Source organism: Miniopterus schreibersii (genome assembly GCF_964146895.1).
Source record: "Miniopterus schreibersii genome assembly, chromosome: 14".
Lineage (NCBI taxonomy): Eukaryota > Metazoa > Chordata > Mammalia > Chiroptera > Miniopteridae > Miniopterus > Miniopterus schreibersii.
The window spans coordinates 47,838,655-47,862,740 of NC_138114.1; the positions used below are offsets into that span (position 1 = coordinate 47,838,655).

At 43.8% G+C, this 24,086-nt stretch overlaps 1 protein-coding gene across 8 annotated transcripts in view; it reads right to left on the reverse strand.

Annotated features, from left to right (window-relative positions):
• ABLIM1 (actin binding LIM protein 1) overlaps positions 1 to 24,086 on the reverse strand; it is a gene marked incomplete at its 5' end in the record, with an annotated part of 227,952 nt that overhangs the window by 143,973 nt on the left and 59,893 nt on the right. The window contains one exon of one of the 8 annotated variants that reach the window (XM_081158064.1): positions 11,530 to 11,591. The exons of the other annotated variants lie outside the window; for them this stretch is intronic. Within the exon in view, the coding sequence (XP_081014190.1) occupies positions 11,530 to 11,587 (58 nt within the window). Of the gene's footprint in view, positions 1 to 11,529; positions 11,592 to 24,086 lie in introns of those variants that run through there. 8 annotated transcript variants of the gene reach the window in all.

Below are 24,086 nucleotides of genomic sequence, written 5' to 3' on the forward strand. Positions count from 1 at the left end.
AATTAGGGGTTTTTGTGTATGTGTTTTTGTTAATACTCACCTGAGGGTATTTTTTCCTTTTTTTTTTTAGAGAGAGTGGAAGGGAGGGAGGAATGGGGAGAGAGAGAGAGAGAAACATCGATGTGAGAAACACACATCGATTGATTGCCTCCCACACGTGCCCCAACTGGGGCTGGGGATCGAACCTGCAACCCATGTATGTGCCCTTGACTGGGATCAAACCTGCGACCCTTCAGTGTGCCGGTCGACGGTCTAACTACTGAGCAACGCTGGCCAGGGCTCAGTGAGTTCGACAAATGCATCCGCCCATGTAACCCACATCTCTATCAAGAGACAGGACACGCCTGTCACCACCGAAACTTTCCTGTGCTCCTTCCCAGGCAGCCCCCATCCCCACAGCAGAGGCCACCGCTGTTCTGATCCCGATCCCCATTTCTGCACATTCTAGAACTTTATTATATCAATAGAATTATCCAATATGTGCCCTTTTGCATCCACTACTTTTGATCAGCATGCTTTTGAGATTCACCCAAGTTTCCCATTAAGTTTTACCTCCCCTATGACCCCCCAATGCGAAGATCGTAAGTTCTCTCCAGTAGGCTATCAGTCATAACCTGAGTGTTATTACCCCAGTAAACACCCACTTTGTGAACTCTTGGGAAGGAGAAAAAATGCAACACCTACTTTTGGGGTCTCCAAGCACACCAGTGTTGGTACCATGTCCTTGGTTGGGGCAGACCAGGATCTGGGGGGGCCGCCCAGGTGGGCAGTATTAGGGAAAAGTTGAGCCACTGAGACACGACACAGGAAAAAGACAGAGTTTGGTGGAAAGAGGGGGTGATGAACTAGTTTAAGATAACAAGTTTAAGATGTCATCTGAACATCCACGGAGTGGTGTCCAGCAGGCAGCTGGGGACGCTGCTCTGGATCTCCGGGGACAAGCCACAGTTGCAGATGCCCACCAAAGCATGGGCTGGGGCCTTGGGAGTAGATGGGAAAGTAGACAAATCCTTGGGCTGTGAACTTCTCGAAAGCAAAGGTGGTCTCCCTCATTTCTGTGTCTGCTTTGGGGGAGGAGCTTCTCTAATATTTACGAACATTAGACCTTAAAATGAATACTTCATTAGGTTATCTGGGAAAAACATATAAAAACTACCCATCTAGACTCAGTTTACTCAAACTGACCCTCTGCACATAAATGCTTGAGCTTCTCAGCTTTCTGCATTAACTAAATGGTGCAACTCAGCAGTACTTCCTAGCATTCTAATTAAAGACACATGCATTTTATTGATTAAAGTTTCCAGTAACACAGCACAATGCTATTACTTACCCTGCCAAGAAGAGAAGGGTTTAAAAAAAAACACAGAAGGCTTCAATTCATCAGAGAGAATGTGAAAATGTAGTAATTAAATTCACCTAAGAGGATACAAGTTTGCAGAGAACGGATTCAGACAAAATCAGACCCTAAAGAATAGTATCCCTTCCACAGTCTGCTTCCTCATTACCACCCTTCAGTAAAAATGCTCACAGAACAATCCGAACGGGGCACCGACCAGGATTGGTATGGAGGCAATTCAATCAGCACTGATTGCGCTTCTCTTTGCAAACAGCCCTGTCATAGGTATAAAGGAGAAAAATAAAGTTCTTGGCTCTTTATTTCCTGATGGAAACCAAAGTAATCTTTAAAGGCGTCCAACACAGGGGCTCTCACAACAAAGCAAATGAAAATAGCCTGGACCAGGGTGAAGTGGGTGGTGGGTGTCTGCAACGGGACAGATGGAGCAGTAGAGCTCCGAGTGCCACAGTGTGTGTGTGTGTGGTTCTTTTGCTTATTTATTTTCCAAGAGGACTGCTCGGCACAATTCATTTTTAGACTCCCACTGGCATATGGAGAAACGCAGTGCAGGGGGGCAGCCTCAAAACAGAGAACGGAGGAAATGGTCACGGGTGACCACGGAAAAGGGTAGGAAAAGAGCTTTTTAAGAATGAGATTTACAAATGGCTTTAAAGATCCCCACGTTAGAGTTGAAGAAAAAGCAATCGCATACTTGGAGGACCCCCGAGCCCATGAAGTGAACGGAAACCAAGTCGGGTGGAGGAACACGGGCCCGGGAAATGCCACAGGAGGTGACTGAGCAACCGCCACCCCCCTTCGGCCGCACCCTTCCCTGGGCGCGGTCGCTCCCCTGGTCGCTGCTCTGCGAGGGCCTCCCCAGCTCCCAACCCCATGAATCGGCCCCGCTCTGAATCGCTACTTTACCCCTAAGTTTTCAAACTCGATTTCTAATCGAGGGTCAAGTTATGGCAAAAAGCTTTCTAGCTATAGTTTCTGCCACTTCATTTTCTGATATTGAAGTAACACACTTCATTACAGAAAATGTAGGAAATGCTGAAAACTCTAAAGAAACGGAAATAAACACAAGCCTTCATCCAGAGGTCACTGTTAATTCTTCCTTGCATTTTCTTTCCATTTTTTTAAATGAAATGGTTTCTGTAGTTCAGATCACATTACATACGCAATTTATAACTCTGGTATAGCAAAACTTACCCCCATGTCATTCAAGTCTACTGTCATGATTTTTAATGTTAAATTTTTAATTGATATATATCTTACATGCAGTCAAGTTCACAAATCTCCAGTTTATGGCTTAAGCGTCGCTTCCTCTGTGAGGCCTTCCAGGGTGCACCAATCTAAATTAGATTCTTATGCTACATATCTTCTCATAATACCACAGTTTATAACTATACAATCACCTGTATAAAGTCTGTCTTTCCAAAAACCTGTAATGATCACCATGAGAGCAGGGACCCTATCTACTGTTGTCCTAGTGACCTAACCACTATGACTGGCCCATAGTAAGTGTTCAATACTTATTTGACTCTTGTTTCCATTAAAGATCAAATCCCTAGAGTTGCTTTTGAAATTTTATTGGGAAAAAAAAAGAGGCATTAAAAATTGAGGCAAATGTATTCAGAGGGAGAAAATTTAAAAGACGAAGCAGGTTAGCTGGTGAGTGAACCACGGCTTATGAGGAACCTCTGTGCACACCTTTGGTTTCGAACCTTAAGAAGTTGTTGAGTAGTTGCTACTTTAAATGTACATTTTAACTATAAAAATCTCATATTCTTTTTTTTTTTTATAAATATGTTTTTATTGATTTCAGAGGGAGGAAGGGAGAGAGAGAGAAACATCAGTGATGAGAGAGTCATCAATCGGCTGCCTCCTGCTCACCTCCTACTGGGGATTGAGCCCTGACCAGGAATCGGACTGTGACCTCCTGGATCCTAGGTTGATGCTCCACGGCTGAGCCACGCCAGCCGGGCCCTCCTCATATTCTTGGTCACTTTGCGTGCAGGGAATTGAGATGTAGTAAGAGAGTAAACTGTGCAAAGACTTGGGTTCAAGGTTGGAATCTGCCACGCTATTAGGCAAGACACTTCTGTAAGCCGCTGTTTCCTCCTTTGTGAAATGGGATAATAGCAGAGCTGTTGAGACAATTCCAGAAGGTGATATGACATGTAAAGACAGCAAATGCGCATGTCACATCATAAACACTCAAACAACGTCAGCTGTCTTAATTATTGTTGTTCTTAGTGTTACTGTGGAAGTGAAGGAGGAGGGAAGCAACACACTGCTGAAACCTTCGAAACCAGAAATTTATATGAAGGCTCCAAGAGGCATAAAGAGACTAAAAATAAGTTTTTCTTACTCATAAAGAGATAGAACATCAGCAAGTTGACTGCAAGGCTGGATCTTGGGAGGTTTCTTGGTAGATCCTTGACTTAACCCCCCTCTGGGGCTCTCTTGTTATGTGAACACATGGCTTTTTCCACGGCTGCCACATGATGGTGGCAAGTCCCCTTTGTCTGCTTGGTGAGAACTAGATGTTTCCTGCATCCCGGGGTACCCGGGTGTCCACAGTCATTGAAGAGCTGTCACCATTGGTAGATGGCCCCATGCAGGTGACTCTCAGGCTGAAACCTACACTGTAATAAAGTGATACAATGGGACACTGCTTTACAATTAATGGGACATTAATTTACATACGTTAGCCCCTGGGATGCTTACGACTTTACGTAGGTTTTCATTTCCTAGGGCCACCTGAACACAGTCCCACAGATTGTTTTGCTTAAACAACAAGTATGTTCTCTCCAGCTCTGGAGGCTGGAAGTCTGAGGTCAAGGTTTCAGTAGGGTCAGTTCCTCCTGAGAACTGTGATGGAAGAGTCTGCACACTACCTTCCCGGCCTCTGGTGGCCTCGGGTGGTCCGTGGCTTGCCACTTGCTCTTTCCCTGAATCTTCACATCATTTCCTCTCTGTCTGTGTCTGTCTCTGCATCCAAATTCCCACTTTTTATAAATACACAAGTCATAGTGAATTAGGGCCCATGCTAATATCTTAACTTGGTCATCTGCAAAGACCCTCTATCCAAATAAGGTCCCATTCACAGGCACTGGGGGTTAGGACCTCAACCTATTTTGCAAGAACACAATCCAACACACAGTAGTAGAGGCAAGAGAACCTCCCAAGAAAAGAGGAAAGCATAATGTACGTAACAAACTTAAAAAAAATAAAACAGTCACAGTAAGAGTGGATTTATGTGATTAAGCTACCTGGGAAAATGGTGTTTTCCCAAGAAACTCAGGGGATTTCAAATTATTGTGTTCTCAAAACCTCCCAAGAATTCCTTTTAATTTTACTGCTAACCTCGGATATAATGACTAGGAGCGGAGCGTTCTAAGTCCTTTCACGGTGCGGTTTTATTTTAATTATATGTATTTAAAATCCGGAGGGGGTTTAGTTACCTTGGGAAAAAGCCTCTTACTTCTGAGGAGCCTGGCTCCTCCCTCTGGGACCCCCTGGCACTCTGACTGGCACACTGTGGCCCCTGAGCGCCACAAGGGAAGAACCATAGTGACCTCTCTCCTTGTTGCATCCCCAGGTCCTAGTCACTGTGGCTAGAAGCTCAGTAAATAATACTGAAATGAGGGGGGAAAACAATACCTTTCAGACCGCCCCCTTTCTGTGTGTATTCTGACATCTCCACTAGGAGAGAAAAGCCAAGAAACCCCTGAGAAAAATAAGAAGCTTTAGAAAACTTTTCATAGAATTGAGACTCTTATCCAAGGGTCTCGACTCTTCAGTGTCTGGATTTAATCAGAAGAAATCTCAAGTGCAGGCTATCGACAACAAGCTGACTGTAAATGAGTAAACAGGTATCAAAGATTTAAAAAAACACCCTTTATTTTCTAACAGTATTCTGAGCTTTTGTCAGTCTTCAAATATGGGGAGAAAACATGGAGATTTCTAAATAAACTCTAAGTGAAATACAACCAAGGTGCAAAAATACCCGCTTGAATCCTGCATATTGTCTCTTAATAGTTAAAAATACATCACCCCTATTAATTTGGTTAGTTCCTTTATACAAATCCAGGTCATACCAGTCAACAAAAAATGTTTTAAGTGGCATAAAATCAAGTCACTTTAATTAGGTATTTCTTTCGTTTTATTTCTAACCCTCCTTTTCCTCCCTCTCCAGCTAAACAAAAGCGTTGACGTTCTCAGCAAACATGTTTGCAAACAGGTTTCCAGAGGCAGAGACAATGTGTAGCAAGTGATGCGTGATGGGTGTGAACCTGCTGGAAGATTCATCGACTGAATGACCACAGTTTTCTGGCTTCCTCTCTAAAACACAGCTTGTTAAGCCACACTAACCCTTATTGCCTTTAGAAACCATTGATCCTGTTTCAAAGAGTCCTCAATAATTGACTCTTAGCTTTTTCAAAACCCCAGGCCAGTGGTCTGTAAACTGATTTCTTCTGTGCGGCTTTACAAGCCAGGTTTTAACGGGCCACGGCCACGGCCACTCGTGTGTATAATCTTTGGCCGCTTTCGTGCGCTGACCACAGCTGAATAGTTACAACGGAGGCCGCCTGGCTCACGGAAGCTAAAATACTTACTACCTTGCTCTTTACAGAAAAAGTTAGCTTTAGGCTAGTCACACACAGTGTTCAGATCTTCCACTTCTTAGCTTTTTGCTCTATAAACATCTTATTAATTGGTTTCATATGAGACCATGTCCTCAAGTGTGGTCACGAGGTCCCTGAGGGTCAGAACTGTCTTTTAGTTTTTTAATCCAAAATGTCAGGTTAACTGACGTAAGGCTTTTGCTTCGGCGAGTCTCAGGGAGCGCTCACGCGGGTGCTACTGCTACTGCATGAAAGGTGTGGCGGATGACACCAGTGACCCCAGTTGACCACCCGCCCCGTGTCCACGCCCCCTGCCATGTGGCTTTGCATGCCCTCCCAGTCTGAGACGGGCTCCACCATGTCACTTGCTCTGGCCTATACATCCGGAGGTTCTGAGCGACAGTGTGGACGTTCCGAGCTTGGCCCTCAAAGAGATCATGCGTGGTTCTGCTTGGCCTCCGGTCCTTCTGCTTCCCCGTGATGAGGACATGGCCAGGGTGCCCTGCTGGTCCCACGAGGATGAGGAGAGATGTGTGGAGCAGAGCTATCCGTGAATGGGAGTAAGCCCACCAAACTGCCCACCGATTCGGCTAAAGCAGCCGACCCCTGGGACACCTTGCAGCCTCGTGGGAAATGAGGAATGACTGATGCTTTAAGCTTCTGAATTTTGGAATGGTTTATGAAGCAGCAACAGCTAATTGATACAAGGGCACCCTGTCTGAAAATACCACTAAAACGTTGTTTTGGAATCTTAAATGGAAAACTGAAGAGTTGAAATATTTTTTTTAGTAACGTGGTTTTTATGGGACTATACTCTTAAAGATAATATATCAGAAAAAGTTAACTAATCACCTTGTGCTTATTACCAAGGTCGCTGAAAGATATAAAAACCATAGTTTCTAACACCAGTGAACTTACAATTCTGTTGTAGGAGATAAAATACTCTAATTATTCCACACTTTATAAGAGAGTAATTGAGTGTCACGATCTACAGAAACTTTGAGCTTCTGGTCAGACGTGGTTCTGTGAGCACATGTTTATCTCTGCACCTTCCCAAAGCCCCAAAGAGAGCAAGAGGGGAACAGCTGTAGGGAACACAGTTTGGGAAGCTAGAAAGTGAAGGAATGACATAAGCCAAGAGGAAAAAGCTGAAACTTAAGCTGGCGGGGAGATTTCAACTCGGGGCAAGTGGGGAAAGGCCCGGTACTGGAGGCTGCGGGCACTGCTGAGGGACGAGAGGAAGGGTGAGGCGCTGAACAGGAGGCTGACAGTCTGTAGGGCAAAAAGGGAGGCCTCCAAGTTCTGCAACAGAAACGCCCGACCAGTTATCCCAGGAGGTCAGGACGCAAAAGCTCTAGAATCCCTGGGTCTCATGCCTGTGTCCCCTCCTCATGGGGGAAGACACGATTTGACTTTTAAAACCAGGAACATGCATTACCCTGATGCAAAGACAATGAATAATGAAAATCGATAACGGCCATTACTCCCCAGATTTGGGTGGTGGTCTGGGGGGATTTTTTTGCCCTTCCGGTAGTGTTTGAAATTTTTATAATAAAAGCTTATTCTGCCATGATTTGTATAATAAATAGTAATATAAAATATACACATTAAAGTGAAATAACCAAACTAGAACCAAGGCCTTGTATTCCAACGCACTACGCAACAATGTAAGTGACTGGGAAGCGCCTGGGTTTCTCAGGAAGAACTATCATTGCTAATTGTATGAGCCACTCATCACCACAGGCGAGGTCCTGTGCCATGGGTTTCACACATCCTCACTTAATCCTCACGATTGTATAAAGCAGGTAATACTACCAGCTCCATTTTTTAGATGTGGAAACTGAGGCTTAGAAAAAATTAAGGCACTTGCCCAAGGTTACATGGCTTGTAAGTATCAAAACTAAGACGTGAACCAAATCTCTCTGTCTCCAGAGCCCAACAGCTTAGCATTGTGTTCGGAAGTAACATGCTTTCCTCCTGTGAGTCCACAATTATACACTTATATTAGAAGGAATAACTTTGAAAATCACCAAAGAATAATCATTTTGGCAAGGGCAACGTAAGTCCCCAATCCCTTGTGGCCCTGGCAGTGAGGAGGGGCAGAGATGGCTCCTGAAGACCAGAGGCACCCTGTCTCCATGCTACAGCCCTGGTACGAAGTGACCTATGGTCAGAGTGTGCCCCTTGAAGCCAGTGGGGTCATCGATATCCCAAGGAGCCCCCAAGTCTTCCCCAGCCAGCGTCCCAGCCTCCTTCGGTGACTACAGCCTCTTCTATCTCGTATTCCAATCGCTCTTCACCCTGCCCAGGTCCTTACTAATTTCTCATGTTGGTGAGCTGCCCAGCACATCTTTGGCACATACATGCCAGAGATCCTTCCAAGATTATAGATTCTAAATGACAGAGATTTATTCTGAACAGCACCTAGCTCAATGCCTGCCACCTGCTGAAAGAGGCTTGGTAACTTAATGACAATAGACAAAATGTTAACGAGCTGTCCAATGCCAAGTCCAAGGAGGGCTCTATGACACATCGGCACACCCTCCCTGATGAAGCCACCAATTAGAGGCAGACTATTGCAGTGAGACTGCCTTTAAAGTAAGATAATAAATAATAATAATAATAATAATAACGACATGGGTGAGGCCAAGAGCCCAAAAGTAAAATGGCTAATTAAATTCATGAACCTGTATGTGCAACTTGAGCGTCCACACAGCCAGAAACACCTTATATATGAAAAACAGGGAGAACAGACCATTTAAACCATTTAAAAACAGTCAACAGGGACGTGCTTCCCATAAAATAGTACCACCTCACTAACACGGTGACATTTTTCCAAGAGCACTGTGCATCCCTCTTCACCTTCTAACTCTAAACCACATTCCATTAGAGAGTGATTCCGGCCTGGGGAGTTTCTATTCCCTTCCGATCTGCAAGGAAGCCTGGTGTGGGCACACGCCTGGGGAAGCTGTGAACACTGGGTGTGGGGGAGGGGAGCCTCGACAGGCCATCTCAAGGCCTGTTCTACACTTAACTGTTTTATGCAAACCCAATGCTCAGAGGTCCTGGGGCAAGTCCCTGCAATGTCATGCTCTAATTGACCCGCCGGTCACTGACCTTGGCAGAGCTCATTTGCGTGGCAGCCGTGACTGCCTGTTAAAGCAGAAAAACCTGCCCAGCATTCCACGCTCTCACATGAAACCTAAAAAGTGCTAATCAGCACATTGCCTTTCCCCCCCTTTTTTGGGAAATGAATCGCCTTTAGAGACAAGTCTTGCTAAGTTCCAATATTCTGAGTTAATATCGAACTGTCACTCCATCCTTCAAAGTACATCAGTGATGGAGAAGTGCGTGTGAGCTGTCAGATTTTCATATAAAGTAGAAGGCTGGGTATCTCAATTAATTGTGTGTAAAACTAGCTCTAAGCATAGCCTTTAGAGCAGAAGGCAGTGGATCTCTGTCAAAGCCTTACACCAGCAGTCGTCTCACTAGCTCACCCTTCAAGGTGAGGCCGGGGAGGGAGGGCAGGAGGGTGGACACTCACTAAAGATGGACGGATGAGCCCGGAAAGCTTTGCCGCTTTAAGGCATCAGGGACCCAGCGACGAGAGCAAGGGACAACATTAAGGAACTTATTCACTGTACAGCCTTTCGACATACCTTTCCAGTTGTCCAAAGGTAATCAAAATATATCGTCAATGTTTCCTCTGGAGAGTCCTTTTAAAACAATGCCAAGTAAACCCCTTGTGTTTCAAACATAAGGTGTGCCTGTTTTTAAATCTCAGAATAATTTGCCAAATTCCAATTTCATTACTACCGAGATTCAAGTCAACAGTGGAGTGTTCCAGAGATGCACTACATTCCAGCTGGCAGCAAGCGGAGATTTCAAATACCTTAAAAATACACGGCAGAGTGGAAAAAAACGGAGAAAAGGAATGAAATTGCTTGTCTTTTCACTTTGACAGCTAAGAATATATATATATTTAGGCATATGACTTACTCTGCTTACTTATAATCTCTCTGTTATGTAAGATTTTCCAAAACCTGCCCTATCTTTCCTGGAAATTGAAGCTGCAACCCACTCTTTTTACAGTATAAGGAAAACAGAGGGTTTCAAATTTATTCAAACAGAGACACACAGACATCCTTAGTCATTCTAATTTTCTAAGACCCCTTTCAGTTAGAAAAAGCCATTGAATCACAGTTTCCAAACTCAGTTACCTGTAAGTAATATATTAATACTAATTAACATGCGCCGCGTTACCATTACAATTCAGATTCTATCTTCCAGGACAGCCCAGAGAGTGTCCAAGAATCTCGAGGCCTTTTGTAAATACCAGGTGATGTTCCAGCTTAGACAGAGGCCGGCGCAGAGCTCCTGGCTTACTGCCCACGCGGAGCCGACTGTCAGCTTTAAATTTGATGATGCTGATCTTGGTCAACTTCTGTCTTCCCCATAAACGACTGAGGAAGATCAATCAATATGAAACCCCATTTCCAGATTTTTCAATCAGCATGGCCTTTTAAAATAATGTCCATTTTCAGGAGAAACTGTTATGGCACAAGCAGCGCCATGAATTATTCATCAGTCGCAGAGCGTGCCAACCTCCAGCTCCCCTGAGCGTCTCGACAAGTGTGCACATGTGGAGTGGCGCACACCTAGGCTCCCAGCCCCACCGGCCCTGGTGGAAAGGCAAACCCGGGCTCACCGGAGCTCCTGGAGAACGGAGAAGAGCCGGCACTCGGAAGTGACGGCGGGAGGGTATAAAGCGTGTCTGCCTCGCAGGGCCTTACCCACCGGCTTACTCTCCAGCAACCAAGGTGAGTTACGATCGCTTATCTCAAGGGGTCTGGTATCAAAAGAAACAGCATGAATCGCCCCAGTCTGCTGGATTCAATGGAGCAGCCAGCGAGAGTGCGCTGGGCTGCCTCGGGGGGCTGCGGTGTTGGCGCCGGTCCCTGGGGATCTGAGCAGGATGCGGGCCACTCTTGATGCCAACGGGCCTCAGCAGGGAATGAGCCTGCCCATCAAACACAGCTGTAGGGGGAGCCTCCTAGGGGCAGCATCCAAATTCAAACAAAGCACCCAGCGTGGCCCACCCAAGGAGACAAAACTACATCCCTAAGGGAAAAGAAGGAATTCATGGCAAAGCTATGTTAACGCAGGTACTGTCATGGAAATGAGGGGGTGAAAGAAAAAGAGCCAGTGAGCAGAAATGGAATCACAGGTGTCCCCCACCGTCACTGAGTCAAGCTCCTTTTAAAGTGCTCCAACAGACCAACCCACCTAAGTTTAATTTAATGTAACTCAACTCCTGCTACAAAACAGTCATGTCAATTTTAAACTCCCATTATATTCACGATACCTGTAAATATGTTGATTTATAAGATATGCATTTTATACAAATATGTATCATGCACATAAATAGAGTGTTAACATATTATAATAAGCAAAGAATAATTTTAACCAATAGAAAAGTCCCTGCATCTCTCCCCATCTTTAAAGACATGGTCTATGCCAGACTGTGCATATGCGAGTTTACAAGATGGACAGTCAAACCTTGGTTGTCTCCTACAGCAGGATCGGGGTCCATGAGTTCAGCCGGTCCCCCTGTCATTGGCACACACGACGCTGAGATCTCGGGGTTTCTTCACTAGGTGGCTGGCGCACGGAAGGACTGCATCCACTCCCCAAAGGAAAGGCTTGGCGGGGCCCTGGCTCTCCTCCCAGGAGTTTGTGGGCTGAGTTGGACTCCAGCGAGGGGTGTGCCACCCAGAGGGTGTGCCACAGTCAGCTCAGGAAAAATGAGGAGTTTCCTGCATGATCCTAGTTCCTGCCTCATGTACAGAATCCACAAACCCTTATTGTCTCCCCCCAACTCCGTCCCTTAACAATTCTAAAGACGGCCCTTAGGGACACATCGGTTCCTGACACACCTGCAGACAACTGTCCAGCCCGGGAGCCACTATTAACACTCGTCCAGCATGTTCGTCGGATTCTCCCCAGCTCTGCGCAATCTAGGATCCAGATTTTGGTCACTGTCAGTCCACAATAACTCCAACATGTGAAACAAAGAAAGAAAAAGATCCATTTCCCCAAGCCTTCTGCCTCCTCTTTTTGTTTAATGAATTATCATCTCACCAGATGGGCTTTTTATTACTTTTTTTAAATACTAGGATTGAACAAAAATGCTGTGAGTCGGGGAGGTGCCTTTTACTATCCGCCTGAATCTTCCTCGTGGCTTTAGATGTTGTTCCCGGACAAAACGCTGATATGAGAAAGTCATGGACTCCGAGTGCTTTTATGTTAGGTCCCCGCCTGTCCGAAAACAATGACCTCATCTAGAAAGGCTCAGGAAAGAGGCATTTTTTCCTCTTGTTGGTAATGCCCCGACATGGGGGGATTACCTGCCACCCACAGTCTGATTTTTCTCCCAGTTATTTTAACACTGGGGCTTTGGCAAGTTGGAAACATTATAAAAACACAGTTTAAATGAGAAAAGACACTTAGAACAAATATTCCCAGCATCAGATACAGCTATTGGCTAAGCTGTAGATGGAAACTGGCATAACTGTTTTCAGTGCGATAATTTAATTCCTGCAATAAAGGCATAAGTCCCAGTATCCACAATCTCCCCATTGAAAGACTATACAATCACATTGTTCAGACATAAAGTTTGATGAATGGAGCATTCCCAGCTTACTCTCTTCCTGTCTGGGTGGCTTTTTTGTTGTTTTCTTTTGGAATGGCTCTGGGGATAGCCAGACTCAAGGGTCACCCCATCTCCCTTGCTCTAGCCCAGGCCACTGCCTAGAAGTTTCTGCCCCCGATCACGCCCTCCTGACTTGGCTGAAGCACCAGGCGCCAGACGAAGGATCACAACTGGAGCCTCATTGATAAAATGCTTGGCATCTGCAGAGCTGTCACAGGCTGGCTGCTGCCAAAAGGCCTGTCGCATTTATTGAAATCTTCTGATTACACCTAATGCCTAGCATTCTCCTGACAGTAATTCCCTGCTTTAGCCCTGGTGTTTCTTGTTAGTGTCTCGAGATTCTTACCATAAGGATGGGACAGAAGTCTGTTCTAGTTGCGTTTTCTAACCCCTTGGCCTTTATTCTGAATGTAATCGACGCCAGTGTGTCCTATTCCCTTGAAATCTCAGATTATCATTCATCCCTGATTTGAAATGAAAGGCGGGGGAAGAAACCATGTGTAGTGCTGCAGCTGTTTTCTGGGGCTACCACAGAATTCTAGCTAAAGGCACCTTGTACCAGTTCCTTGCCTTTCATAAGGCGAGGAAGCCGAGAGGGAAGGCAGGGAAGGCAATCGAACGTTGAAACTGACTGTTTGAACAGTTAGCCCATAATGCAGATCCTTCCTAGTCCTAGGGCCCCAAATGTGACTTGTTAGTTGAGCCAGAGATAATTAGATTGGCAATTTATTAGAATCCAAAAACCAAGTAGTTAAAACCAGTTTAAAACGCACAACTGTTTCCGAATTGAATGGCAACGATGCTCACACAGTGTCATTTGCAGATCAGAGATACTGCTGCGTGTTCTTCACCCAACGTAACTCAGTCATCTTCGGGACCTGGAGAAGTCTTTACAACACCATGCCCCTCGGAACTTTGCCCAGGAAAGCGACTGTCAGCCAAAAAAAAATTAACACACAAAAATGCTTTAAATTGCACGTTCACCTGTGTTTGAGAAATGCTTGATTAAACATCGTTAAACACGTTCCTTAGCTGTGGTCTTCTCAGAGACACGAATACTCGTGTGCGCCTTGTAACTTTAAAAAAATACGGAGTAGCATTCTCCGAATTGAGTTGACCAGCAAAACCCCAAGCCTGGCACAAATATTAACTTCCCACAAAACAGAGTTTGGAAAACAGTGCGCTAGGGAAGGAGAGAGAGAGCAAGAAGGGATTTTAGAGAGAGTTCATTTCATGGTGTCAAAGAGGAGAAATCTTAAAGCCAGAGGAATCTAGGGAATTTCTAGTTAGGGCCTAGGTTCTTCTTTCTTTTCTTCTTGAACAGGATCCTTTAAGAAATGTATTTTCCTCTTTCCCAATGGAATCATCCTTCCGGAATTCAATTTGCTTGAAGCTCTGTCTCTTCTGCTTTGGGTGAGGAGGACAGTTCCGCCCGCAGCCCTGGGTTCTGCTATCTGGATGGGCGTGATAGGCCAGAGCCTGGCTCTATCTGCAAGTAGGGGACGGTCCCCGTGACGGTACCACACCCCATATTACAACACATTATGTTGCAAGACCTGGCCTAGCTCTGCTTTGCGATTACAGAGTAGGAGACGAAGCCTTCCATAATGTAATTTATGATCAGGCGGAGAGCGAAAAGGGCAGATATCAGTAACAAAACATAGGCAGGGCCCTGGCCTCATCTTTTAAACTAAGCAGAAGAGACAGAAACTTCAAGCAAATTGAATTCCATAAGAAAAATGATTCCATTGGAAAAGAGGAAAATACATTTCTTAAAAGGTCATATTCATTAAGGAAAAGGAACCCAGACCCTACCTAGGAAGGCACAGGAAAAAGGCCAAGTACTGATTTGTTATTCCCTTAGACTTGTGTTCCAACGATATTCAGTTATAAGCCCAGGTAACTGGCCCCAACCCAGGCTCAGCTATGTGACGCCACTGGAAAGATCAACTTCAGGAACTAAAAGAACTCGCAACTCACCACCCGCGTAGAAAGAAAGCACTCTTGATGGCTGTTAGATCCAGTTTCTGCCTGTGATTTCCAAGTGGATCCTATGGAATTCTTGTTGTAAGTGGAAATGAAATTTTATGGGCTTTACTAAGGTTGTACCAACACCTATTACATATGATCCCTATGTATCTGAGCTTCATAAACTGCAAAGAGAACAGCCTCATTATTATTTACTCTCTGCAGGCATTGAACAAAGATTCCCTCATTGATTTCTTAAAATTTCGAGACAGGTCATTATCATCTGCATCTTAAAGATGAGGCAACTGAAGCAGACAGAAGTTAAAGAAATTGCCCAAGGTCACTCCCCTCACAAGAGCTACAGCTGGGATGTGGGCACAAGCAGGCTGAATCAGAGACCAGGCCCAGGGTGCTAAAACTCCCTCAAGAACATGAAAACAGCTCACAGCAAATCATTAAACCAGAGGAGATGCCACAGCCATCTCTATGCCTTTGGAGCTGAGTAGCAAGCACGAGGTTAGCAGTACAGAAAGTCAGAGTAAACCCAATCCAAGTGCTTTTTGCAAAAAGTCTAAATACTGAAGACTGTAGGGGGAGGGGTGTTAAATCATAATAATTTACCATAGTCCGAATTTTTAGAATTTCCACATTAATTACCAGCTGGCTTGTGCGTAATGTATGACCACAGCAATCACAATACATTCCACACAGAGCTTCACCTCTAGAGAATGAAGGAGAATATGTATTGACTGTGCTAAACACAGAGGACTACATTTAGATGGAATCTGTTGTCGGAGGGCAGGAAGACAAAATGAACTGGAAGACACATGCCTGCCCGGTAAGCATTTACTATACAATTTCATCTCGCCTGTATCTTGCACAGTGTGCCTCTGCCAAGCGGGCCACCACCCTCTCTTGGAAGCTGCTTCAAAGTTATTGGGAAGAGAAAACGAGCGATTTTCATGAAGATGAAGATGCTATTTCACACCACTTACTCTGGCTCGGCTCGCCAGTTTAGTTTGGGAACCTTCAAACTTGCTTTAACATTCTGTATTTCCCCGCCCAGTTAACAATTTATTGACAGTAAAACATACATACTTTGTCTCTAATGAAAGCAATCGTTAAATTATGGCGTCATGAAAACTAATTATTACAGACTTTCCTATTGACTTTTCAAAATCTTAATGGCTTGTCTCTGCCTGCTTCCAACTTTTGTCTCTTTCAAGAAGAACATTCTTTACTTCAACAGTGGGAGTTGCGCTAGTCTGTAACTACATACATCACAACTCTATAAACCTAGTCAAGAATTTAAAATGAAGCAGACCAAAAATCTTTCTGCTCTCTTCCAAATTTAAGAAGATAAGTCTAAAGTACTTTTAATGATGGGGGAGGGGGGCAAGCCAGCATGCATTTAAGCCTTTCAAAATAAGTCAACACTGTCCTGGCCAGGTAACTCCGTTGGTTAGAGAACTGTCCCAATACACCAAGGTTGTGGGTTCAATCCTCAGTCAGGGCACATACAAAGAATGCATAAGTAAGTGGAACAACAAATCGATGTTTCTCTCTCCCTTCTTCTCTCCTCTCTCTCTCCCTTGCTCTCTCTCTAAAAATCAATCAATATAAAAAATTTTTAAAATAATCAGTGGATGAAAGTAGAACTTGTAATTGGGATCATAGCCCTACCAGCTACTCTAGGGCCTTGCTGCTCAAAGCAGATCTGAAGCAGCTGCATGGCAGCCACCTGGGAACTTGTTAGAAGTGCAGAATCTTGGCACTCAACACACACTCCTACCTACCGAATTGGAATCTGCATTTTAACGAGATCTCCAGGGAATTTATGTGCATATAAAGTTGGAGAAAGGCTGCTTTATGGTATAGATTGTAGGTCAAAAGAATAAGACCTCGTTCCATGGTTACATCTCCATACATTATCCTAAAACTGATACCCCTTCCATTAGCCCTCATGATAGACAGTTTCAACTAACCTGAGTCTGAGAGCAGATCCTCCTTTAATGGAGCTGAATCATACTTCAAGACAGCGTCCAAAGCAATGAAGCCATCTCTCGCTAGTAAAGTCAATGACTTGAACATGTCATCATCATGATGATCATCAACGGCTAACATTTACTGGGCTCTTAAAATATGCAAGGATTGACGCAAGGTGCTTTCTGTATGTTTTCAATGAATACTCACAACACCCCTTCTAGTAGGTATTACTATCCCCATTTTATAGATGAGGGAACTGAGGCTCAGAGAGGCTATATCACTTTCTCAAGGCCAAGTTAAATGGGAAAAATGGCCTTTTTGAGGTTCACTCTCTTTCCACACATTGATGCCTACAACATCAAAATCCTATCTCCTTGAGATGGGGAGCAGCCATTATCTCCCCTTTAGGTAAGGAAAACAGACACAGAGGGAGTGAATGAATTATGTAGAGTCAACAACCTGAGACTTAGGTCAGAACTAAGTCCATCAGGGCTCCAGTTTTCCAAACTGAAGAATTCTGCTGCTAGAAATGCCAATGATAATATAACGACATTGAAGAGATGGGGGTGCAGATAAAAGAAAAAGAAATGTTTCCATTCACAAAGCTTTGCACAACCAAACCAAAGGACTTCAAATTTTCATTGTGGAAGTCAACAGCTTATTGGGGTGCCAGAGTCTTCGGCAAACCAGAACTTCCAGATTTGTATTGCCTTCACTTGTGACAACTGGTGCTCATCAGCATATCATAGCTACCATCCTACACAATATTATTCTCACACACTTGTGAAATTCTCTTAATTGCAGTCTCTCCAGCTTCTCTTACTAGATCTCTACCCAAGTTTGATGTCAATTAGTTGAGAACTCAGCTGGATTAGTCAAAATCTTTCCTTGATAGCACCAGTGTCATAAAGTCAAAGACATAGGTTTCAGAATCCAGGATCAGGGCTACTTGCCCCGCCCCAGGGAGTGCTTTCCTGCTCTGTCCCAAGGGCCGCAGGGGGAGAATCAGAATTTGTTGACTAAAGATTCCATATGGGTTTTTTAGGGCTGCCACAACAAAATACCACAGACTGGGCAGCTTAAACAACAGAAATTTATTTCTCAAAGTTCTGGAGGCTTAAAGTCCAAGACCAAGGTCAGCAGATTTGGCTCCTGATGCCTCTCTCCTTGGCTTGTAGACGGCCACCTTCCCGCTGTGTCCTCACATGGTCACCTCTCCGTGTGTGCACGTGTCTGGTAGCCCCCTCTCTTCCTCTGTGTCCAAATTTTCTCTTCTTATAAGGACACCAGTCAAATTAGATTAGGGCCCACCCTAATGACCCCATTTTAACTTAATTACCTCTTTAAAGGCCCTACCTCCAAACACAGTCATGTTCTGAGGTCCTACCGAGAAGATTTCAACAGATAAATTTCGGGAGGACACAGTTCAGCCCGTAATAGATGCTGGGTGGTCCTAGGGCTGTGCTGGTACAGTAAGAACAAGAATTCACAATAATCTGAATCTCTCGGACCTGCAACCCAGAGCACGTTGGAGTGGGCAGGGAAAGCACGAAGATCCAGGTTAGACCTTTTCTGGTCTATGGGATCAGAGAGAAAAAATTCTTGGCCTCACTGTACACCAACACAGCCTAGCTTCAGCCCCGCCTCCACTCATCACGAGCTTATGTAAGGTCACACTGAGGTGGATTTTTAAAACTTTAAGTGGCACTTATAAAACCATCTGAGTCAGAGATATGCACAGTTACTAAAAAGTACAAACTGGATGGACAGCTGGAATCTGGCAGCCCCCAAGGCCTCTCGTGTCCTGGGGCCAGTGCTCCTGAGCTGTGAGGTGATGAGTCCTGGAGCTGGCACTGGCCACCCAGACAGCTGTCCTGTGCAGCAGGACAGCCAGGAGGGAAGAGCCAGCCCCAGCCGGCCCACTCAGCTCCAGGCGGCAGCACCAGCAAATGTCAATGAGTGGGAGGGAGGGAATGTATCAGGAGGTGCTGACTTTACACGGGGTGTGTGCAAACGGCCTCTAATGGCGAATTCTGTGTTCATGGGCATCTAACCCAGGATACAATTCGAACAGAGCAACACTCAAGTAAGAGCAACATTTACCACTAAAGAGAAAACCTACACTCATTATTCAGTCTAATAAACCTCATTAATTGAGATTGCCCTAATTTTCAATTTTAGCAACTTAGCTATTCTTTACATCAACAATTTTTAAACTTAGTTCTCAAAACCTTTTCATATGAATATAAAATTCCAGAATCTTCCTTGGGGTGTTAAAAGATCATTTTGCCATTTCATTTGATATACAGTAAGTGCTTCAAGGTTAAAATTGCTTTGGATCAACAAATTATTGAATGTATTGATGATTGTAGCTCAGCGACCCCCTGTGCATGCAGAACAATACCAGCAAGGAAACAGAAGGAAAAATTAATCCCTCAAATAGAAGTCTCCTTATTAATCCCTCTGTTAATTCATATGAAGAAATACTAAGAATCACTAGACATTTAAGGAAAACAAGCAGCACAAAATGGGACCAAGATGAAAATACAAACCCATGATTCTAGAGACAGAAATTTAGTCAACAACAAAAAAGACCTAAATAAAAATGTAAATTCAGTTCATAGCCTCTAAGGTATTTGAGAACAAACTGTATCCATGGGATAAAAATGGGAAAACATTAAAGAAGCAATCAGAGGAAAAGAGAGTTTGGGGAAGTTAGAAATGATTTGGGAAACAAAAGAAATGTATTAAGTAGGCTAAGAAGAAAATGCCAAGGAAATCTTCAAGAAGGGATAACAAAATAAAAAAGAGATAGAAAATATGAAAGAAGAATTAAGCGATATGGAGGACATCCAGCATCCACTAACTAGGGGTCTCAGAGGACAGAGAAAGTATGGGGGAGAAAAGAGTAAAAGAAAATGCCTAGACCTGAAGGAAGACATAGGTTTTCGTATCAAAAGGGCACACCCCATGCTGAGCAGGATGAAGGAAAAAATACAAACAGCAAGACGTATCCTGGTGGAATTTCACACCTCTGACGATACAGAGAAGATCTCCAAAGTTATCAGAGACCAAATCAGGTTATCGAGAAAGGAAAGGAATTCCAGCTGCCATTGGGTTTGGCAGCCGCTGTGGATGTCAGAAGACAGTGAAACAAAGCCTTTCAAGTTTTAAGGAAAACACAGCTTTGAATCTAGATGGGTATCTATGCCAGGTCAATGAAGCATGCGGGCAGACCAAGACATTTCCAGACATGCAAGGGTTCCATTGACCTCCCGAGCACCCTCACTGAGACAAAGTTACTTAAAGACCGACTCAAACAGAAGGAAAAATTAATCATCAAACATAAAGCTAAAGATACTAAGAAAATATAGAATTAGTTTAAGAATAAGATGGGAGAGGGGAGCTAGAATCCCACAATGACAGCTATTGTAACAGGTCCAGAAACTAATGAGTCAGAATTAGAGCGCGGTCAGAGGGTTCCAAGAAAACATCTTCTAGAAAGCAGATTTCATTCAATAAGTCAGTACGATTAGGAAGATGGAAGATCTTAGTGATGTTAATAATATACTTACGTTGCTTAGCCAAAAAATAATAAACTGGAATTAAAAATTTAGTGTAAATTAAAAATCTGTATAAGAAAATCACAGTCCAAATCTGAAACAAACTAAAAAGTAACAGGATTTTTAAAAAATTTATCTCTATTGTTGAAAGTATTACAGATGTCTCCTTCTCCCATCCCCATTTATCCCCTCCAAAAAGTAACATAATTTTGAGCACACTTTTTTTGTTGTTGTTGTTTTGGAAAAGGGCCCTTTCATGAAGATGCTTGATAATGCTTGAATGCTCTCTTATAGCAAGACAGACTCTGCACAAAATAATAATTCCTTCTCTACAGGTCCAATCACTTAACAAAGAAAGATATGCAAATAACCACTAGGCACAGGAATAAGTTCTCAAATAATTAGCCATCAAGAAAATGCAAATTAAAATCACAATAAGATGCCACTCTACCAAAGGAAAATACCAAATGTTGGTGTGAGTGTGAAATAATCGGAACTCGAACTCGCTGCTAGTGAGAATATAACACGGTACAACTTTTTCAGAAAGAGGCTGGGCATGTTATTATAAAGTTCAACATACACCTACCCTCTGACCTAGCAATTTCACCTCCAGGTGTTTATCCGAGAGAAATAAAACCACCAATCCACAAGAAGACTGTTCCATTAATGCTCATAACAGCTTTATTCAGACCAGCAAAAAATCATAAACAAGACAAACGTCCATCAATAGCATGGATCAGAAAATTGTGGCTTAGCTATATAATGGACTAGTACTTGGCAACGAAAAGGGCCGAATCACTCCTATACACAACCACATAGATGAACCACACAGGCCTTACGCTGAGCAGAAGAAGCCTTCCACAAAAGAGTACATGATGTATGAATCCATTTATGTAAAGTTCTAGAACAAGCAGATCTAATTAGCACTGTGTGGGGCAGCGAGTTCACTGACAAGGGTCACAAGAAAATATCTGGGATGTGGAAATGTTCAATATTGTGATAGAAGTATGGGTTGCATGGATGTATTTATTTGTAAAAACTGTATGGCCAAGACATGTGCATTTCAATGCATGCGAATTTTACCTTTAAAAATAACTGTTAAAAAAAATAATGGAGTGGAAATTTGGATGAAACAAGCATAGCGGAGTGTTGATAACTGTTGACACTGGGTGATGGATATGTGAGGCTCATTATACTATTTTGTTAATATTTTATTATAGAAATCTTCAAACACATGCAGAGTAAAAAATATACACTGAATTTTAACTTGGTATCATGGCAACATGATCAGATGTTTAGAAATTTAGTATGCTGAGCTTAAAGATTCAATTGGCTAATTTTTATTATTTTTATTCTTTCTTTTTGAATGGTAAGCTAAAAAAATAAGATTCCGGTCTTCTGTTTTCAAGCATTTCCTCTACCACAATGTGAGGGAAGTTTTTATCACTAATAATCAAAAAGTTAAACTGCAGATAATCATTAACATGTTATCTTTCTAAAACATTTGGCTTTTAAAACCATAGATATTCCAGTGAGTTATGGAAGAATTTTAGTTAAATGAGTGAAACTTTTGAATCTGGTGAAGCTCCACTTGAGGATAAGAGTTTACAGAATTAAGAAATTCTAATGATAAGAATGATTTACTTGTATTTTAACATCAATGGTTTTTAATATTTTTAATCTGTAACCAATGGTCTATCATGACTGTACTTTGAACAATATATGAGTAAGAATAAAAACTTTAAAATGGCCCAATGCTCAGTATCACTAGCAGTGTACGTATGACTAGTAAGTTAACTCCAGTGAAACCAGTGAAAATATAACCTTGCTTACTGGGCACTTAGAAACGCTCAGGCCACTCATTCCACCTGTCTGTCCCACGCTCGTCCAGACAAGAGCACTGCCCGGGACACACCTAGGCAGGTCAGGCCCAGTGTCCCCACGGCCTCCACAGCACCTGGCCCATACTTGACTCGCGGCGCACTCCATCCGTGCTCTTTGAATCGGTCTTAGTTTATAACATGTTCTGTGAGAGAAGACATGCAATTAAAATGGTTTATCAGGCTGTTCCCTGGAACGGAGCTCAGAAGGTGCCAGCCATGGGCGAGGGCACGGCCCATCACCACCCCCTACTGGACAGCCGGTTGCTCCCGCGCAGCTCCCCTCCTGCGCTCGCTGTCTTCACCCTGGAAAAACCTGTGGGTTCTCTTCGTAGAAAGAGTATGCAAAGTGGGCACTCACACGCCTAGAAAGGCACAGAAAAAGATATTAAACTTATGCTTTCATGAGACAAACCACTTCTTATCGGCGAGATCAGCAAGGACCGACTTTTGAATAATATATGGAAGCTCTAGGCCTGTGAGACCCTGTGCCCAAGTCCAGGCTGCCACCTGCCACCTGTAGCTGACTTGGCATTTCTGTGGTTTGGCTTTCCAGTTACTTAGTGGTTTAAACAATGCCTCTCTCCCTCCCTCCCTCCCTCCCTCCCTCCCTCTCTCTCTCTCTCTCTCTCATCACATCTGTGAGGTTCCTTGGAGTAACAAGAGCTTAAGCCGCATAAACTAAAAAGGTAACTATATAGTGCTTCTCAGGAGAATATTTTCATAAATGGGGATTAGGGATAAATCAGCTTTGGCCAGATGCTAATTTAGGATGTGCACTGCACGTTGGCAGAGATTTCCTAATGCCCAGTTCTAAGCTCCCCTTAAACTGGTTAGAGCTCATTTTTCGTATCATTTTCGATAAAGTGATTCACAGGCAAAGTCTGCCTTGGGTTATTCCGAGGGGGAAAAGATTAACAAAATGGGCGGGCCAGATCAGTCTCTCCCTTCCTGAGTGGCTGGGGGGGTGGGGGTGGAGTGCCAACGACTTTTTTCTCCTGGCAAGCTTGGGAATGTGAAAGTACCTTTGGTTGCAGGCTATTTCTACAAAGAGAATCCACAGCTTGTTTCCAAGGATAAAGATTTAGTGGATCGCTGACTCCAAAAGGAGTCAGGCCCAATGTCAGTGAATTCTGATTCTCAAAGACAAACTCATGAATAGTTCATAAGCTGGAGTGGAAAGCTGCTTTGTAACTCCTCTTAGGGCTTTTTCAAAGGATTGGGTAGTTGTGCCCCAAATTACCAAGTTCGCCGAAGTACCTCAAACAATAGGGTGCGGCTGTAAGGAATAAAAGTTTGGATTCTCCTTCACCATCACCGGGTCTAGTTCTTAAACGAAACACGTGCACAATCAGCTCAAAGAAGGGGCTGAGAAGCATCTGTTCAGTGCCATGACCTCCGGGCCAAAATGTACTTCATGTACCACATCTTAGATAGAGGACTGTCTGTGCTCATGCCCAAGTCTTCTAGGCAACAGCATAGGAATTTATTTAAGTGCTAAAACAAAACAACAGGCAGAATTCTGACTTGCCTAGAACCAACCAGTCTGAGCTGTGTTTTAAAGCAATTACTAAAATGTAATTTATTGACGAAGACTTATGATTAGGATACGAATCCAACAAGTATACTCGCTGGACATCATCCTATACCCCAAAGTCAGACGTGGGTGCCCACGAGGATCTTTCCATGGTCCATGAGGGGACAGATCACTGGTGGGCAGGAGGCAAATTAGGAGGGTAACGAAGACCACAAACAGTGGAAACTGGAGGGAATGTTCTGAAAAGCATTGTCTGTAGAGGTTGAACCTGATTGACAAGGGTGAAGGACAAGGGAACTGGAGATGGTTTGGGGACAAGCAAACACAGGAGCCAGGTAGGAAATGTAAGAAGTTGTTCATTCAACAAAAACGTACTCTGGCCCTTTATGAGAAAGGCTACGCACCAGGATGGCACAGAAACAAAAGCAAGCTCTCTAAAATTCAGCGCCACGTGAAAGCGGAATAGGGCA